This window comes from Phocoena sinus, chromosome 5, assembly GCF_008692025.1.
Source record: "Phocoena sinus isolate mPhoSin1 chromosome 5, mPhoSin1.pri, whole genome shotgun sequence".
In the NCBI taxonomy this organism is placed as follows: Eukaryota; Metazoa; Chordata; class Mammalia; order Artiodactyla; family Phocoenidae; genus Phocoena; species Phocoena sinus.
In genome coordinates this window covers 109,380,000-109,397,697 of record NC_045767.1, presented here as the reverse complement: position 1 = coordinate 109,397,697, position 17,698 = coordinate 109,380,000, and the positions used below count along the sequence as shown (strand labels likewise).

The 17,698-nt window shown below is 39.7% G+C and overlaps 1 protein-coding gene across 7 annotated transcripts in view; it reads right to left on the bottom strand.

Annotated features, from left to right (window-relative positions):
* Positions 1-777: 777 nt before the first annotated feature.
* Positions 778-17,698, bottom strand: part of SH3D19 (SH3 domain containing 19) — a 178,060-nt gene continuing 161,139 nt past the window's right edge. For 5 of the 7 annotated variants that reach the window (XM_032633062.1, XM_032633064.1, XM_032633063.1 and 2 more), the window contains 8 exons: positions 16,362-16,434; positions 14,924-15,054; positions 12,815-12,870; positions 10,113-10,315; positions 9,587-9,639; positions 6,656-6,842; positions 6,145-6,242; positions 778-2,719 (listed from right to left, as the gene is read on the bottom strand). In XM_032633062.1, coding sequence (XP_032488953.1) covers positions 2,603-2,719; positions 6,145-6,242; positions 6,656-6,842; positions 9,587-9,639; positions 10,113-10,315; positions 12,815-12,870; positions 14,924-15,054; positions 16,362-16,434 — 918 coding nt within the window. In that variant the 3' untranslated portion in view covers positions 778-2,602. Of the gene's footprint in view, positions 2,720-6,144; positions 6,243-6,655; positions 6,843-9,586; positions 9,640-10,112; positions 10,316-10,619; positions 10,859-12,814; positions 12,871-14,923; positions 15,055-16,361; positions 16,435-17,698 lie in introns of those variants that run through there. The other 2 variants (XM_032633066.1, XM_032633067.1) reach the window with 2 other exon arrangements.

Sequence of the window (17,698 nt, the reverse complement as noted above, 5' to 3'; positions counted from 1 at the left end):
AAAATTCCTGAAAGGAACAAGAATACATTTCTATTTCTTCACTATGAAATTCACTGAGTATAAAAATCATGTTCAGTCAATATACAGAATAAGAAAGTACCTATGAAGGGGCTTCCCTGGTGGTGCAGTGGTTAAGAATCTGCCTGCCAATGCAGGGGACACGGGTTTGATCCCTGGTCCGGGAAGATCCCACATGCCGCGGAGCAACTAAGCCCGTGCGCCACAACTACTGAGCCTGTGCTCTGGAGCCCATGAGCCACAACTACTGAAGCCTGTGCACCTAAAGCCCGTGCTCTGCAACAAGAGAAGCCACCGCAATGAGAAGCCCGCGCACCACAACGAAGAGTAGCCCCTGCTCGCCGGAACTAGAGAAAGCTCGTGCACAGCAACAAAGACCCAACGCAGCCAAAAATAAAATAAATAAAATAAATAAATTTAAAAAAAAGTACCTATGAAAAACCTACACCATGCTACATTTTTACTTTTTGTCAGTTGAGTAGGTAATAAATGGCAAGCAAAAAATGTAGCATGATGGAGTGGAAGACATAAAACTGCAAATTTTGTTTCAATAAAGATTTTTGTCAATAAAGAGGAAAGATATTGGAGCATATTGGATCCAAGATAGTATCACTATTATGTGAAAGTTGTCCAGCCAGCCAGCCAACCAATCAGCCAACCAAAAAACCTCTATTGAGCCTATATGGTGCAAAGGGCTGGAGATATAAGATACCAACTCTGTTCTCAAAAACCTCAGTCTAATATGTATGAGAAAAGGACTTTGAAAAGTTCAGTTCGGTTTATTATAGTGTCAAGTAGATTTACAACTATTGCACTTACCATTCTGCTGACAGAGGCCAAAATTTAAAAGGAATATTTTTCTCCAGTAAAGCTAGGTTTTCATGATCTTTGATATAAGATGTTAAAATTACACAGGCAAAGAAATATACCTCATGTCCTATCCCAGACACTACCCCCCACTTCTCACTTTCCTGCTGTTGTACAAGCTTGCTGCAAATAGGAATTTAGTTGGGATAATATACTTTAAGTCATCCATTTCTTATGAAATAACTTGAGTGAAATTTGACTAGTTTTCTTTATACTGTCCTCTTTACCCAAAACATGTAGAACAAACAGCTCCCATATTCCAAAATCAATTTTAACCATATACTGGGAAATGAACTTTAATAAAAGACAGTAAATATCTCCTCCCTTACAGAACCCCACGTGGTGTTCACATGATGGTTTCATCACTTACTGCCTAACTTTGAATTCAGACAGTGGTAACAAAACCAAAAGCTAAAAAGTGGCCCAGCATATGAAACTCTTCTCAAAAATAGAAGAAAGTTATGAACATAGTTGGGAAAGTGTTTTACATTTTCAATGAAATTCTGTTCCATCGATCTGTTCGGAAGATTGTCTTCAACCTATTTGGCTTTAGTCCATAAACTGCAATTGATTCAGTGTTGCAAGGAACCACTTTTATCGTAAGCCTGGAATGCATAACAATGGATAGCAGGAAAGTGGTTTTTTATTTACTCTAATAACTGCAGGGAAGAGCTGGAGAAAAAAAGAAAACAACCCCAAAAGTATCAGCCTTCAGATTCTCAAATTATTTTTCGCTCTGATTATACTTGGAAGAATGAGCTGGGGGTTTGGCATTGTTTTCCATCTTAACAGTTGCTCTGTATTCTGAGATATATGTGATTCATAATGTACCACTATAACAAGACATAGTTTTATATATTACTGGGGTAACTCAAAGAAAATGAATTTTTCTTTGGGTACCAGTAATAGTCAAAAGAATGATTGCAGATTCAGAAAATGTGCTTATAATAACCCTGTTAACATAAAGTATACACAGAGGAAAGAAATTAAGTACTGTAGGTATGTGGAAGGGTTAGTTGTATTAGCAAGGCATTTCAGGATGGTTTTGGTTCTTTTGACTAAGATACATCAAATTTCAACACCTTTCAAACACTGGGACAAAGGCGGAACACCCGCTACCACAGGCGCATGTGGTGACTGTGAGCTGATTCACCATGTGCTCACAAAGGCTCCCACTAGTCAATGAACTGCCCTCTCCTGGAGCAAGGCTTTGCCCCAGTAATAAGGATAATGCGCTCAAGCTGTTAGAATTAATTTGAATATCAGTAATGAAATTTAGGTTACCAACCATGGCCTGATAGTTACAGCATGTAGAATAACAAATATCCTCTTTTAAAACTAAAGTAGAAAATGAAGAAGCAGGTTAATTTACTTGTGCTGATGAACACAGAGGTCCAAGTGCAACTTCTGCTTCTACGTGTCCTCATGCTGCCCTGTCACCAGACACTTTCCCGGGGGAAGGGTCTGCCTGCCTTGCTAATCCTGCTTGATGTCCTCCTTGGTAGAAATGTGCTCATGGGTTTCCGTGTGCACGTTTCTACTGTGAATGAAAGCTAACTACAAAATCAGATGTTTTCTGCTTTCAGAAAGTTCTAATATACCATGTACAGCATAGATATTTCTTTCAGTTTAAAAAAATAGTGCAAAAACGTATCTGATAGTCAAAGTGATAGTTCAAGTGAGTTCTTGTGCCAAGGAACACAGTCAAGCTTCACCTTTAGCCGACTTGTAAAAACTGAATGTAGGTTTTGGGAAATATTCCAGATTTTCCCATCAATTCTCCACTCATCCAGTCATCATCTACAGATTCCAGCTCTGTTATTATGTCTCCAGCCTGTAAGAAGACAGGAATTGAAAATAATTATTAGTTTCTATTGAGGATAAGCATGGTAAGCAGCCCACCTGGAGAGGCATGTACATCTCCTCTTTATATAACTCATTTATCTTGATTTGCCAAGAGGATTAAACAATGTACCACAAAGATGATCTAACCCTAATGATGCCATTAGCTTGTATGCTCTTTTCATCAAAGCACATTCCTTTGCCATTGTCACCCTTGTTGCACTTTTATTTTCCTGGTTGTATTTTGTGCCCCCCAAATACACCACTCTTAATCTAAAATTCTTCTTTAATAAGTAAAAATACCAGCTATCATATATATAAAATTTTTTTCACCCATCTAACATTTATTGAGTACCCACTGTGTGTCAGACACTATTCTGGGCACTATGGATACAGCAAAGAGTAAAGACCTTATTCTAGAGTTGGGAGATGAATAAGCCAGCAGAGGAGGACAGAAAGTGTGGGCTGCCATCTCTTTAGGGCAGCCAGGTGACACTTAAGCAAAGATCTGAAGATGAGAGAGTGAGCCATATGTTTACTGTATGCCTCGCCCTCTTCTATGTACTTCATGGGAATTAACTCATTTATTTTTATTTTATTATTATTTTTTTTTGTGGTATGCGGGCCTCTCACCATTGCGGCCTCCTGTTGGGGAGCACAGGCTCCGGACACACAGGCTCAGCGGCCATGGCTCACGGGCCTAGCCGCTCCGCGGCACGTGGGATCTTCCCGGACCAGGGCACAAACCCGTGTCCCCTGCATCGGCAGGCAGACTCTCCACCATGGCGCCACCAGGGAAGCCCTATTTTTATTTTTTAACAAACTAAGAATAGTGGAAATTAATTCATTTAAACAACACAGTCCTAGAAGTGGGTACTATTATTATCCCCATTTTTGAGAAATATTTTTATAGATTTCCTTATTTTAAAGAAAAGGAAACTGAAGGTCAGATTACGTGACTTGCTCAGTGTTGCATGTCTAGTTAGTGGTAGAGACAGAATTCAAACCTAGTGTGATTCCAGGGCCCGTATTGCTATTAGGCATGAGATCACCACGTTTTACAGTAGACCTTTTTACTTAGAAAGGTTTTTACTGCAATTGCCTTTTCTCAACATCCTGAGCACTTTGTACTCTATATTCTTCCACATAATGGTATTCTCCTCTACCATTTGGTTTATTCCATTCCTCCACGGCCTCAATATCAAATTTGCATTCTTTCCTGTCTTAAAGAGCTTCACCCTGACTCAGCACATGATTTATCCTCATCAGGTTAGTCAAAGGGGTTGTGTATCTTATTCGTGTATGAATTATAATTCCTCAGTTTCAAAAATTATGTCTTCATCTGTTATCTCCTGAAACTATTTTGTTCTTTATGGTTTCTAACTGTTGCTTAGAATCTGGGTTTAGGATTCTATAATGGTCCAAGATGACCCTGGCTCCTTTAAAGAATATCTTTATCAGGCTAAATGGATTTATTTGTAGCCCTAGGACACTGCCCTTTGGAAAACTGGTTTGATTTAAGGCCTTTCTTAAGGGAAAATGCTGACTATCCCATGTCATTAATTTACCTTGCTAAAATCTGTAAAAATTCTGGCATTCAAAGGTTCTGTTACAATTAAGTTCCTTCCGTTTCCTAAACTATAACATAATCACTGACTAACAAGTAAGTTCCTTCCACTTCCTAAACTATAACATAATCACTGACTAAAACTATTTTTCTTAGCTCTGGTCCATACATACATACTATGTCAGTTTTCTGAGGGCTAGGACAATTTTTAAAAGTTTTATTTACTAATATTCTGTGGATATTTAATAAAATATTAATGATCAACAACTCTGAAAGTGGTGCAGAATCCCTTAACTAAAAATCTCTAGAACTATCTTGCTTACAGCCAGGCATTTGTAAAATGAAGACAACCTATTTTCTGGATGATACTGTGAATTCTATTACATTGACATAACCTAAATGAAGGCCAAAATAATATCCAAAAAGTCTGAATCCAGAGTGTTCACTTGCAGTAACATTTTATGTAAAGATAAAAGGAATTAATTTTGAGCCACTGACTCTCAAGATTGAAAAGGACTAGGGCAAAAGTTTCTAAACATTTGGATTTTATGGACCAATAAATTAAAAAAAAACTGATATAGGGTTACCAATTATAATTTTGCATAAGAAATCTATACATTTACTAATAATATTTTATAATAGAAATGACATTTTAATATGAAAAAGAAGAAATTCTCAGAATAAAGTAAAGCTCCATCACAAAACAGAAAAGTTAGCAACCTTATATATCTAGGCATGCCTCCCCTTCTCCATGGCTCCCCTAAAGCCTGCACATACCCAATATCACTGTTTTCCTCATTTTGTTGTAGACAGATGAAAACCTTGTTTGGGTACCCTCTGTCTTAAGTCTCATCTTGTCCAATCACTCCTGGATACTTTAATTCCTTCTATGGCACCCCTGCCTCTGAGTATCTCTGATAATGGAGAATTTCCCACTGTCTGACACAGGCTCTTCTGACAGCGATGACTTACTAAAGCCACCCTCCTTCCTCTGGCCCAATCCCAAAGTACTACCCTGGGTGCTTTCCTCTGACCACCGTCGAACTGTGGACTGTGGAAACAGGATCATGGAAGTATTCTTTTTACTTTAAAAAAATAGAAGGTACTTCCTTGATGAAGTAAGATTAAGATTAGATTTTAGGCTTCTAAAAAAAAAACTTCTGCAAAATACCTTAACCTTTTGGGATCATTTCCCTAAAGTCTAGTCAGTGTCTTTGTGGACAAGACTCCAGTGTCTTATGAGGCACTGCTGCAGAGGCCAGCTGTAGTAGTTGCCACCTGATTTCTCTGCTGGTTTCAAAGACATGAAGGCTGCAAGGGCCATGTAGAGGATCATCCTTTACTAGGGCTACCAATGAAACCTCCAACATTAGTGAGACGTGTTATAAGGCTAAGGAATTTGGTAGGCGACTGTGGTGCTATGGATATCAATAAGGCTTTCTTTAAGTACCTAAATGCCTTGCTGATTATTTACATTTGCCCTATTCACTTTCTCTAATCTCATCCTTTAGAATGAGGGTCTGAGATCTGTTCTTTTTTTTTTTTGCGGTACGCAGGCCTCTCACTGTTGTGGCCTCTCCCATTGCGGAGCACAGGCTCCGGACGCGCTAGCTCAGCGGCCATGGCTCATGGGCCCAGCCGATCCGCGGCATATGCGATCTTCCCGGACCGGGGCACGAACCCGTGTCCCCTGCATCGGCAGGTGGACTCTCAACCACTGCGCCACCAGGGAAGCCCTGTTCATTCTTGACTAATGATCAGTACTCCACCCAAATGTTCCACCCTTCAGTGGAAGACATTTCAAAATTTATAGCTGCTTAATGCAATTACAAAAAGATACACATTCTGACCTTGAAGGAAAGCTCATCTTCATTCTCCCCATGGAAATCATACAAGGCTTTGGCCTTCCTCCCCTTCAGTGCTAAAGCAGCCATACTTTTAGCCTCAGCTGTGAAGACACCAAAAATTCAAATATATAGAAAGACATTGGACTAAAACACAAGTTGAACATTTTAAGAAACCCCCTTGTCATTCCCAGGACATAATACTTTCAATTAATTTTGAATTTACTTAACTGGCAACAAGATGAAGGATGCTGTCTTAGCAGGAAAAAAATTATACAAAATATATTAATATTTAGGAGACAAAATTAGCCATTCTTAATTGAAGGCATTTTAAAATCTCTTTTCCCCATAACTTTAATAAATTGTATGAAGAAAGTTTGCATGACTTTATGAATCAACTTGCAAATGTAGGCAAACAACTTAAATTGAACATGGCCAGAGGGAAACGGAATATGTATCATTTCAAAGGCCTCACGCTCCCCTTAGAGGGTAAGAGCCTTCCTTGCAGCTGTCGCACCTGGGCAGGGCCGCACGAAGACTGCGGGGAAGATGCCCTCCCTGTCGCGCAGTCTGCCCCTGTACCAGTCGGAGTCCACACGTTCCATGATCAGGATCTGGTCTCCCCTCTTGAAGGACAAGTCGTCACTGGTCTCCGCTGTGAAACTGTGAAGAGCTTCGCACCATTCTGCAGAAAGACTGTTCTCCTGTTTCAAATCAGAAGTTTGGTAAGAAATGTGAGATTTTATTTGAGATTAATTTCTGCAAAGCTTAAAAAGTGGTGGAAAAAAAAGCTAAGGGGTCATAAGATTTCAAAGCCTGAAGGCCACTTTAAATCACTCAATACCCTATGTCACTATTGAGTTTCAGAAATAAAAGTTTCCAATAACTTTTTCTTAAAATAGAATTCTAAATGATAGACGTGATAAAATTTGTGACTTTCTGCTTTCAAGGGCTATATAATGCTTAAGCAAAAATTTTTTCTAATTATTATCTATGACAGTTACACTAAAATTAGATAAAAGCTTGCAATATTTGTGTATAGTATTTATGACACTATGAAAACATTCTGGAAAAGCATATAATTTTCAGTGAGGTTCTTCTTTATCTAAATTAGGAAGGATCAGAATGGGCAATCTGTTAATTCCCAGGTCTCTACATGTTTCAGAGGCTATCAGATTCCATGGCACAGGACTTCATTAGTTCACACTTTTAATTTTTTTTTTGGCTGCATTGGATCTTCGTTGCTGCATGCGGGCTTTCTCTAGTTGCAGTGAGCAGGGGCTACTCTTCGTTGCAGTGCACGGGCTTCTCACTGCGGTAGCTTCTCTTGTTGCAGCGCGTGGGCTCTAGGTGCTCAGGCTTCAGTAGTCGCAGCATGTGGGCCCTAGAGCACGCGGGCTTCAGTAGTTGCGGCGCATGGGCTTAGTTGCTCCACAGCATGTGGGATCTTCCTAGACCAGGGATTGAACCTGTGTCCCCTGCATTGGCAGGCGGATTCTTAACCACTGTGCCACCAGGGAAGTCCCCACACTTTTAATTTTATGACGCATAGTTAGCTCCAAGGCTGGCAGGATAATCACCCAGATATGGTGGGCTAGTGTGGGGGAATGCTCCAACAGTAATGCTTTTACTGCAAACACATCAGAAGAAGGTTCTGCCCTGAGAAGAGGCATCACTGCCAAGTCACGATGGGAGCCCTATGTTCAAGAAGCCCAAGCGAGAGGCAAGGATAACACTAAGAGCAAAGGCTTGGAGCCCGCCAGTCAGCTCTGCTACCTCCTAGCTGACACTGGGCAAGAAGCTTCTCTACTCTGAGCCTCAGCTTCATCTTAGAGTTGCTTTGGGGATCAAATGAGATAATGCGTGTAGAATGCTTAGCACAGTGCCTGGTACATCTTAAGTTCTCATCAACTGATGGCTTGAAAGAAAAACAAAAAATTAAACAAAAAACCGTAACCCTACCGTCTTGTTCCTGTACTTGGGTAACCAACCCTAAAGAACAGTACTTGTCACTCCCAAGAAATACAGGGAACCATGTGAACATTTCCTTTTAGAGAACTGTAGTCCCTTTCTTTCCTGTTTGACTTTAGCAGTGGGGGGAAGATGAAAGAATTGAGAGACACACAGCCTAATTACCACTGACATTTTTGACAAACAATGACCCCATCAGGCTCACTCTTCTAAAATAATGTCACAAAAAGCAATGGGAAGTCACCCACATTCCTACTCAGTTTAAACACTTCTGAAGCCATGTTATACAGTGTAAAAATTTTAATCCATTTTTTTCTCTCTCCCATTATAAAATAATACAAATGTTCCTAAACACTTGGCAGTTCGGAAATATATGAAGAATGGGAAGAACACCCAACCACCTATAATCTCACTACCTAAGGGCAACTGAATGGTAACAAACACATTTCCTCATAGTCTTTTTATGCTATATATTCAACTTCCCTATAATACATGTTTTCCTCCCATGCCATTTACTTTACAAATCTAGTTTGTAATGTCCTCAGAACATTCTCCCGATAATGACCATATTTAGGTTATTTCCAATTTTTTCTTGTTACAATAACACCACCGTGACCATCTTTGTGACTAAAACCTTGTCTCATTTTTCATCCTTTTCTTAGGGTGAGAAATAAAAATAATGATAACAATAATCTGCACTTTCTCTGTTTTAACATTCACATACTTATAATCACTTATTTACTGTTGAGTTGTATTGAATCTTCATTAACTAGATACGTTAAATGGTATTTTATTGTCTCTTTACAAAGCATTTCTTTGATTACTATAAGGTTAAATACTTTTTTAATATCAGCCACTTATAGTATCTCTTTCATGAATATTCTAATAATATCTCTCCTTGTTTTTTATTAGGGTTTGCATGTCTTTCTAACTCATTTGTACGAGCTCTATATGCAATAAAGATATTAATCATCTATTTACTTCAAATATTTGCTACATGAATTAAAAAATGACTTACAGGGCTTCCCTGGTGGCACAGTGGTTAAGAGTCCACCTGGCAATGCAGGGGACATGGGTTCAAGCTCTGGTCCGGGAAGATCCCACATGCCGCAGAGCACCTAGGCCCGTGCACCACAACTACTGAGCCTGCACTCTAGAGCCCACGAGCCACAACTACTGAGCCCGTGTGCCACAACTACTGAAGCCAGAGTGCCTAGAGCCTGTGTTCTGCAACAAGAGAAGACACTGCAATGAGAAGCCCACACACTGCAATGAAGAGTAGACCCCGCTCTCTGCAACTAGAGAAAGCCCGCACACAACAATGAAGACTCAACACTGCCAAAAATCAATCAATAAATAAATTTTTAAAAAAAATACAAAAAATGATTTATAACATTTTCTTTTGATAATTATGATTTTAATAGTCATCCCAGAGATAAAACTTGGCTTTCACTAGTTATCTATTCAAGCAGCCTACCTGATAATTTGCACCAGAATCTTCTTTTTTGGTTTTCAGTGGTACCTTTGTGCCTGTATTTTAAAAAAATGTCAAAACTTCAGCTGTAAAGACCATATAGTATTGGAGAAAAACTTTGCGGGGAGAGTGAAAAGTCTGGGATTCCAGATCAGTCTCTTCATGTACTGGCTGTATAACTTTGCCCAGCACTACCCTCTCCGGATTTGTTTCCTTTACTGTAAGGTGAAGGAGGATACACATTAGTTATACTCTATAGGCCATTTCTGTTTGAAAGTCAGTGATTTTTTTTCTGCCATTTCTAATATGAAGCCACCACTAACTACCTAAAACACCAAAACGAGCTCTTTGAGAGACTGCCACAACAATGACTATCCCAATAATGATGTTGACCATTTAAAAATCATTTTTCCTTCTACCTTAAAAAATATGGCAGTATGGATTATTATGCAACTTAAGAATTAACCTATTATCTGGTTTATTTGAATTAGGATAGGACATAATAAAAACCCATATTCTCTGTACTCACTTAAAACATTTGTACCAGAGGTGGGATGATCCTCAATGAGTTCCACAAAGTTAAGGGGGAAGATCCCAGATCTCTCTCGAAGTTCTCCTCTTGCCCACTCGTCATTCACATACTCTTTAAGAATAATAATTTCTCCCTCTGAGAAACTTAACTCATCCTTCTGGTCTCCAATATACTCAAATCGAGCAACACATCTTGGGCCTCTGAAGAAAGAAGACCACATTTGTGGGTTAAACTAGAGAGTACTAACTTTCAGAATGCTTTAAAACCTTCATTTAGTCTTTCAATAAATATTTATTCTGTGTTTACTTTGGAACAAGGTATACTAGGCATAGTTTAAAATTTTCCATGAAAAAGAATAAGCTATATTTCTAAATGATAGTCCTTACTTTTTAGATATGAACCTATTCACTCAGAAAGGCTAAAGTCAAGGTCACAAGTACAGGCAGAATCCCAGATAAGCAGCTAGTGGTTGGTTAATGTTGCACATCTTTTGATCACCTTTTCTTCATGACAGAATCTCCCCAGTCTCCTTGTCTTTGTATCCTTGGGCCACAGTAATCCAGGGCCAAGTCTGAACCCTCTCAGTCATAAATGCACTGAGTTTAGGAGTGTTAACCCTGAGAATCTCAGGGCAAGACATCAAACTTCCATGGCAGAAATGCAATGGGCACCAGCTGGGCAGGGTAGATGCTCAATGTATGCTGAATCAGTGAGCTGTGTATATAGATGAATGGCCTTCAAAACTAGAAGGTTCGAAGAAAACAGAAACTCGGCTTATTATAACATTTAATCTTATATCTTACACTGTTGTTTTAAAAACGATTTTTGTATCTCCTTTAAAAAGGCTTCATTTCTGAGAATTAGAATGATCCTTATATGATCTACAACTTTGACTGAAAATAAGATAAAAACAGAGATGAAACTGTGTCCCTAGAAGACATGATTGAATCCCAAACTTTTGATTTGAGGCTTTGGAAAGGAAGTTTCAACAGCTATGACTAAGGAGACGCAATTGCCTGAAGAGAACAGGTGGGTACTCGCTCCAATGAAGTCTGACTTAAGTCAGGTCAATGGATCAACAGCCATGAGAGCCCACTTTAAATTCAACCTGCTGACACAGTAAACACTGCTTAAAAATAGGAGAAAAACTGAACCTGAAACAGAATTAAACTATCGTGGCATCAGAAGTTTTCTTATTTGTGATAACCTTTGCATTTATTTTCTAAAGTCCTCAGGGAGCATATCTTCTTATGTCTGACCTATTCAAAGACAGGTTTACAGTCTTCAGCAGGTACTGAATTCTATTAATTTGGTCATTTAACTGGAATATAAAGTTGCATTGTGGCAATGTTTTAAATCACAAAGGAGTTACAGTGATGCAGAAAAGGGTACATAAATTCACGGAAAGGTCTTCAAACATAAAGAAGACCCCTCCAAATTAACTCTTCCTTTACTTTCTTCTAGTTCCTCTCAAAAACAAAACAATACAAAATGCCTAGCAGTTTTTGTAGGGTTCATATTTCTGTTAGGTTTACTTTTCTGTTCATTAAAAATATATATATTTATTTATTTGGCTGCACTGGGTCTTAGTCGTGGCATGTGGGATCTTCGTTGTAACATGCGGGATCTTTTAGTTGCGGCATGTGAACTCTTAGTTGCGGAATGTGGGATCTAGTTCCCTGACCAGGGATTGAACCCGAGCCCCCTGCATTGGGAGCATGGAGTCTTAGCTACTGGACCACAAGGGAAGTCCCTCTATCAGGTTTAAATATTTTCTATTGTTGCAGGAAGCGGGGGGACCCCTTCCAGGGCCTAAGAGTGGGCTCTTGTCTAACACTCAGAAGTGAATTGTCCGAGGAGACACACGTACTGACAAAGCAAAAGACTTTATTGGGAAGGGGCGCCTGGGTGGAGAGCAGCGGGGTAAGAGACCCCAGGAGAACTGCTCTGCCACGTGGCTCGCAGTCTCAGGTTTTATGGTAATGGGGTTAGTTTCTGGGTTGTCTCTTCGCAGTCATCTTGGTTGGCCCATATTTAGTCTGACTCAGGGTCCTTCCTGGTGGTGCGCCCATCCTCAGCCAAGATGGATTCCAGTGTGAAGGATTCTGGGACTTTGGTAGGACAATATTATGGGCTAGTGTATCCTCCCTCCCTTTGGCCCCTCCTGAATTCTTCTAGTTAGTTTTACAAGACATATTATGGGCTGGTATCTCTTCCCTCTTTTCAGCCCCTCCTGAATTCTCCTGGTTAGCAGCAAGTTCCTTATCAGGACCTCCTGTTGTGACACAACTCGTACAAGTGGTTATCATCGTGCCTAGCCAAGGTGGGTGGTTTCGGTCAGCGGTTCCCTAACACTATGACAAAAATATTTGAACCTTCTAGAAATCTGTTGGTAGATAAACAGCAGAAGGCCAACACAAAATGCCCTGGATGATGAAACCTCTCTGCTCGGGTGAGGCCAGGCTGTGGGACGCACCGGGATAGACTGTTTGTGCCTGTCTATATGGCCTGTATGGATATGGAGAGTTGCTCTATCAGCATGTTGCAATTTCACCAGAATTTTTAAACAAGTAGTTTTCCTCATAATTAAAAAGACACATTGAGAATCTGAATAATCATACATCTGAAGTGTTTATTCTGTATGACATAAATGCTCACATCCTTTGTATCTTGTGCAAAACAACACAAGTAAAACTTACTTAACACAATGAGATGTGACGGATTCCCTTTTCCCATTTCCTCCTGGAACATCAGTCTAGTAAAGACAAAAATCAAGACAACAGCTGTATTCTTTCAGATTTTAATAAGATAAATTTAAGCTAAGTAATTAGCAAATTCATGACTGAAGTTAGCCAGTTTCGCTAGGTGTTAAACCGACGAAATGTACCACAGGTGCTACAAAGGTATGAAATCCAGAATTTGGGTTTTTTAAAAAATGCATAACTTGTGATGTAGCCTTCCTTGAATAACCAATCAATCCTCTTATTTGCTGGAATAAGCACATTAATGTCGTTCTACCCCTGACTGAGTATACTCTACCCCTTATCCCCCAAGTTGAAAACTTCAGGGGAGGAGGGCTTAGGATAGAAACTAGGCATCAGGCACTACATAGACACCTATTCAAACTGTTGGTAGAACTCTGCAATACTTTCATGACCCTAAAATAAAATCTTTTAATCAAACTTGTGGATTCTCTCCATTTTCATAACCCTGGAACACTTTTTCCCCTTCAACGTGAGTAGGGAAGGAAGAGAGGACTTAGTACTCAGTGAGCATCTACTAAGAGGCGAGCACTTTATATAATAACTCATCTACAAGGCTCCAGAGAACTGGGTTGTGATGAAATATTTGACCATAATGCACTATAACTCTGAAAACTACTTAAGGCTTTGAGGTTTACATTAAATAAATCAGTGCCCTTCTTAATGAATTTCAAAAGTTTGAAGTCTTAAAACAATTTTTTAAACTTGTAGGCTTAGAAATAACACTTACACCAATAATCTGGCAAATTCAGTATGATTGATTTCAGTGTGGTAATTGTGCTTTTTAAAGTACAGCTACATTGGGCAGAAGAAAAATGAGGAAGAGTGCTAAAACTAACATTACTCTTTAATATTAATTTAGAGTATGTGGTTGGATTTCTCCAAAGAATCAGGGTATTTTTATATACCAGACAATTTTTAAGACCCACATTTCGTAATTCAAGAGACTCAACCTCATTCATACTTGAAAAATACAGGTTTTCTGTTATATTTGTTTGCTAAGTTTCTGATGTAATGGAAAATCATTTTCTTACCCCCACCCCGCCAAGCAGTTAATGCTCAACTATTTAAGCCAGGTTTATTGATATGTTCCAGTATCAATAAGTTATATTAGAGACTGAGTCATTCTCTTCCTACTGATATAAACGTTCAAGTGGCAGTCTGATTTCATCCCCATGTTTCTCAGCCACCCGGGCTTAGCACTCAGGGCTCTACTTACACAAGTTAGGCTTTGGGGATGTATAAAATTCGGACACTTTAATATATGTTTCCCAGTCAGATTTGGAATTATTATGTGAAAAATCATTAATGGACCATTACCTCCAATGAAGGTACTTTGGTATTCCCAAATCTATTTTTTTAAAGGTTGAAATAAATGGGAATGGAAAGGATGAAAGAAACCAGTAACGAAATGTACTCCAAAGAAAAGGAGAAGTGGTACCATAACCTCAGAGAACAAACATTCCTTCAGGACAATCCAGTATCATTTAATTCTTTTTTTTTTTTTGCGGTACGCGGGCCTCTCACTGTTGTGGCCTCTCCCATTGCGGAGCACAGGCTCCGGACCCGCAGGCTCAGCGGCCATGGCTCACGGGCCTAGCCTTTCCGCGGCACGTGGGATCTTCCCGGACCGGGCACAAACGCGTGTGCCCTGCATCGGCAGGCGGACTCTCAACCACTGTGCCACCAGGGAAGCCCCTCATTTAATTCTTGTTTGCTGAATGTTGCAAAGAATTAACATATACCCTCAAGTGCTTATCAGCCCTCCAAGAATAGCTGATTCACCAGTGGACCTGTAGTTTTTCACCTTAGGATTTCAGATAGCATTTAAGCATTAAGTGCTAATACTCCATAATATATGAATAATTAGCTAGTATCTAATTGAACAAACCTTTATTTCTGAATTTTTCAAACACCAAATGAATTAATGGAAGAGAGAGAACCAGAACCCAAGAATCTAGGCTTCTGGTTATTTTTTTTCCAAACTGCAAATTACACAGAATTCACTGAATATATGACCAATTTAAACAAGCACAATCTACTTACAATCACTTTGACATAGGTGGCAGGAAATACACCAGTCTGGTTTCTACATTTCCCCCTGTACCAATCTGTACCTATTTTTTCCAGAAGATAAACAATTTCTCCTGAAGTGAGGCTCAAATCATCAACTTGCTCTGTAACATAAAATAATTATGTATGATGAATTACCCTGCTTGCAGATCTGATTAAAGTAGCATTTAGTTCTGTCTACCGAGGCAGTATGTTCTACTGATTCTGAGAACAGGTTATACTAATCAAATTGACTTTAAAAATATATTATTTTTTTCCTGGATATCGTTGTTATGAGCCTCCTCTTTTAAGATCAAATTAGATATATTTACCAGGCACTGATTGATAGAAAATGGTTAAAACACACACACACACACACACACACACACACACACACACACACACACACACACAAAACATTGTGCTGGCCAAGGATTCTTCCTGTGTCAATATAAACCCTCTGCTGAATACATATTTTAACAATGAAAAGAGTTTTATAGACATGGTATAATATTCATATTATTCTCAACCATGCTTAAAAATCATTTCAATCTCAAAATATTAACTAAGGGAGTCCTACAGCTCTTTTGCAAATAAATTTACTCACAGTGAAATAAAAATCAGTCTACCAAGTGGATAAAAAACAGGTTATAAATAAATCAGGAATTTATTTTATTTGTAGCCTTGGATATAAAAGGTACTTAAATATTGGTTACAAAAATTTATATTATTTATTTATATTTATTTATTTTTGGCTGTGCTGGGTCTTCGTTGCTGCATGTGGGCTTTCTCTAGTTGTGGCTGGGGGGGCTACTCTTTGTTGCAGCGCATGGGCTCTAGGTGCATGGGCTTCAATAGTTGCAGCATGTGGGCTCAGTAGTTGTGGCACATGGGCTTAGTTGCTCCGCGGCATGTGGGATCTTCCCGGACCAGGGATTGAACCCGTGTCCCCTGCATTGGCAGGCGGATTCTTAACCACTGCGCCACCAGGGAAGTCCCTATTTTTTATTTTGTACTCATTTCATAAGTAATAGCTGAGCTATGTGTGTTGGTTTTACAACCCTTAGGAGAAAAGAACTCCACTTATTAAATTCAAATTAATTTCATTATAACTGGTATTTGGTACCCCATTTTGAAAGAGTGAAAAAGTTTGCAACTGGTAGGCAATTTGCTAATTGTTCATTTGTAAGGGAAACACTCCTCCTCTCTCTGTCACAAGGAGTTTCAAAGGCAAAGCTATTACAGCTAAGTTTTCTGGAATGCCTGAGTACAGTTGACTTTTCCTGAAGGTGGGGTGATGGATGAGATGACCTGTCCAGTCCAGGGCTCTGCTGGTGCAGAAAATGAGAAGGATGTCCTTGAGAGGTTAACCTGGGGAGGATGCCTGATCCCAGATCCTAAGGTTCTACCACTTTATTACTTATGTCCTTACCTGCCGGAAAATCATGAAGAACGACAGCATGAGGGGCACCACTGTCAACAGGCTTCTGAGCGTGGCTTGGATCCTTAGGGGGAAAACAGGGCGGTGAATGGAGTGTGCAGGATGGACGCTGGATTTATTATTCACTCTGAGACCATTTTATTTTTCCTCATTAGGGTCCTCTTGACACAATTACATTATGAGTGCAAGATGCAAACCACACAGTTGAGCCACACAAGGGAATCGTTACCAAGTTGAAAAGGTATGTGTCCTTGCCAGAGGAAAACAGAAATAATTCTCAATTATAATATCCCTTAGCATTTTTTAAAGCAAGAGAGTAAAACAAAAGGAAATTACATAATTTTTTTTTTTTTTTTTAAAGCAGTACCTATTCTATCCTGAAGTAGTGGTTTTTGACCTTTTTACCTTTCAAGGGTCACTTTTCCCATAAACTGTGATCAGGACTAAACCTTAAGAACAGAGCCTTAAAAGCAGTCTCTTCATTAAGATGGGAAAAGAAAGAAGTTCTGCAATTTATGCTCTCGTCTTTTGTAATGAAAAGAGCTAATGACTTCCACAAAAGTATAATTCACAAAAAGTTAAAATCCATTTCGTTTATTACCACTTAACTGAATGCTTTCTCTAATTTGAAAGCCAACGCTACCTCCCATGCCTGGCCTGGATTTCCTTTTTAATCTGAACGGTTTATTCACCAGTAATTCTAAGTAAACTAGCAAAGAGAATTCAGTATTCTCTACCCATCTAACCAAGTGCTTAGACTGGCCAGAGGAGAAGCTGAATTTGAAGAGTGACCATTTCTTATTGACAGGCAGCTGTTATTCTTAGTTTCTTTACATGAAGAGACAGGCTTATCCACATCATCATCATCAAATCTGACTGAAGGATATTATTTGAAATTATAACATTGGCAAACCTGTGGAATAAATGAAGGCAAATTTTGTGCCCTTTCTTTTTTTTTGTGGTACATGGGCCTCTCACTGTTGTGGCCTCTCCCGTTGCGGAGCACAGGCTCCGGACGCGCAGGCTCAGCGGCCATGGCTCACGGGCCCAGCCGCTCTGCAGCATGTGGGATCTTCCCAGACCAGGGCACGAACCCGTGTCCCCTGCATCGGCAGGCGGACTCTCAACGACTGCGCCACCAGGGAAGCCCTGTGCCCTTTCTTTTCTCTTCCCTCCTTCAATGGCTCCTGTCCCCTCAGGGCTCGCCCATCCCCTGGCCATGATGTTCAGCAGGGATTGAGGTCCACTCCTTCCACTTCTGCCCTGCAGCACCTTTGCTCGACTCTTTTCTGAATCAGTCAAAACGCACCTGCACAGGCACGCTGTCT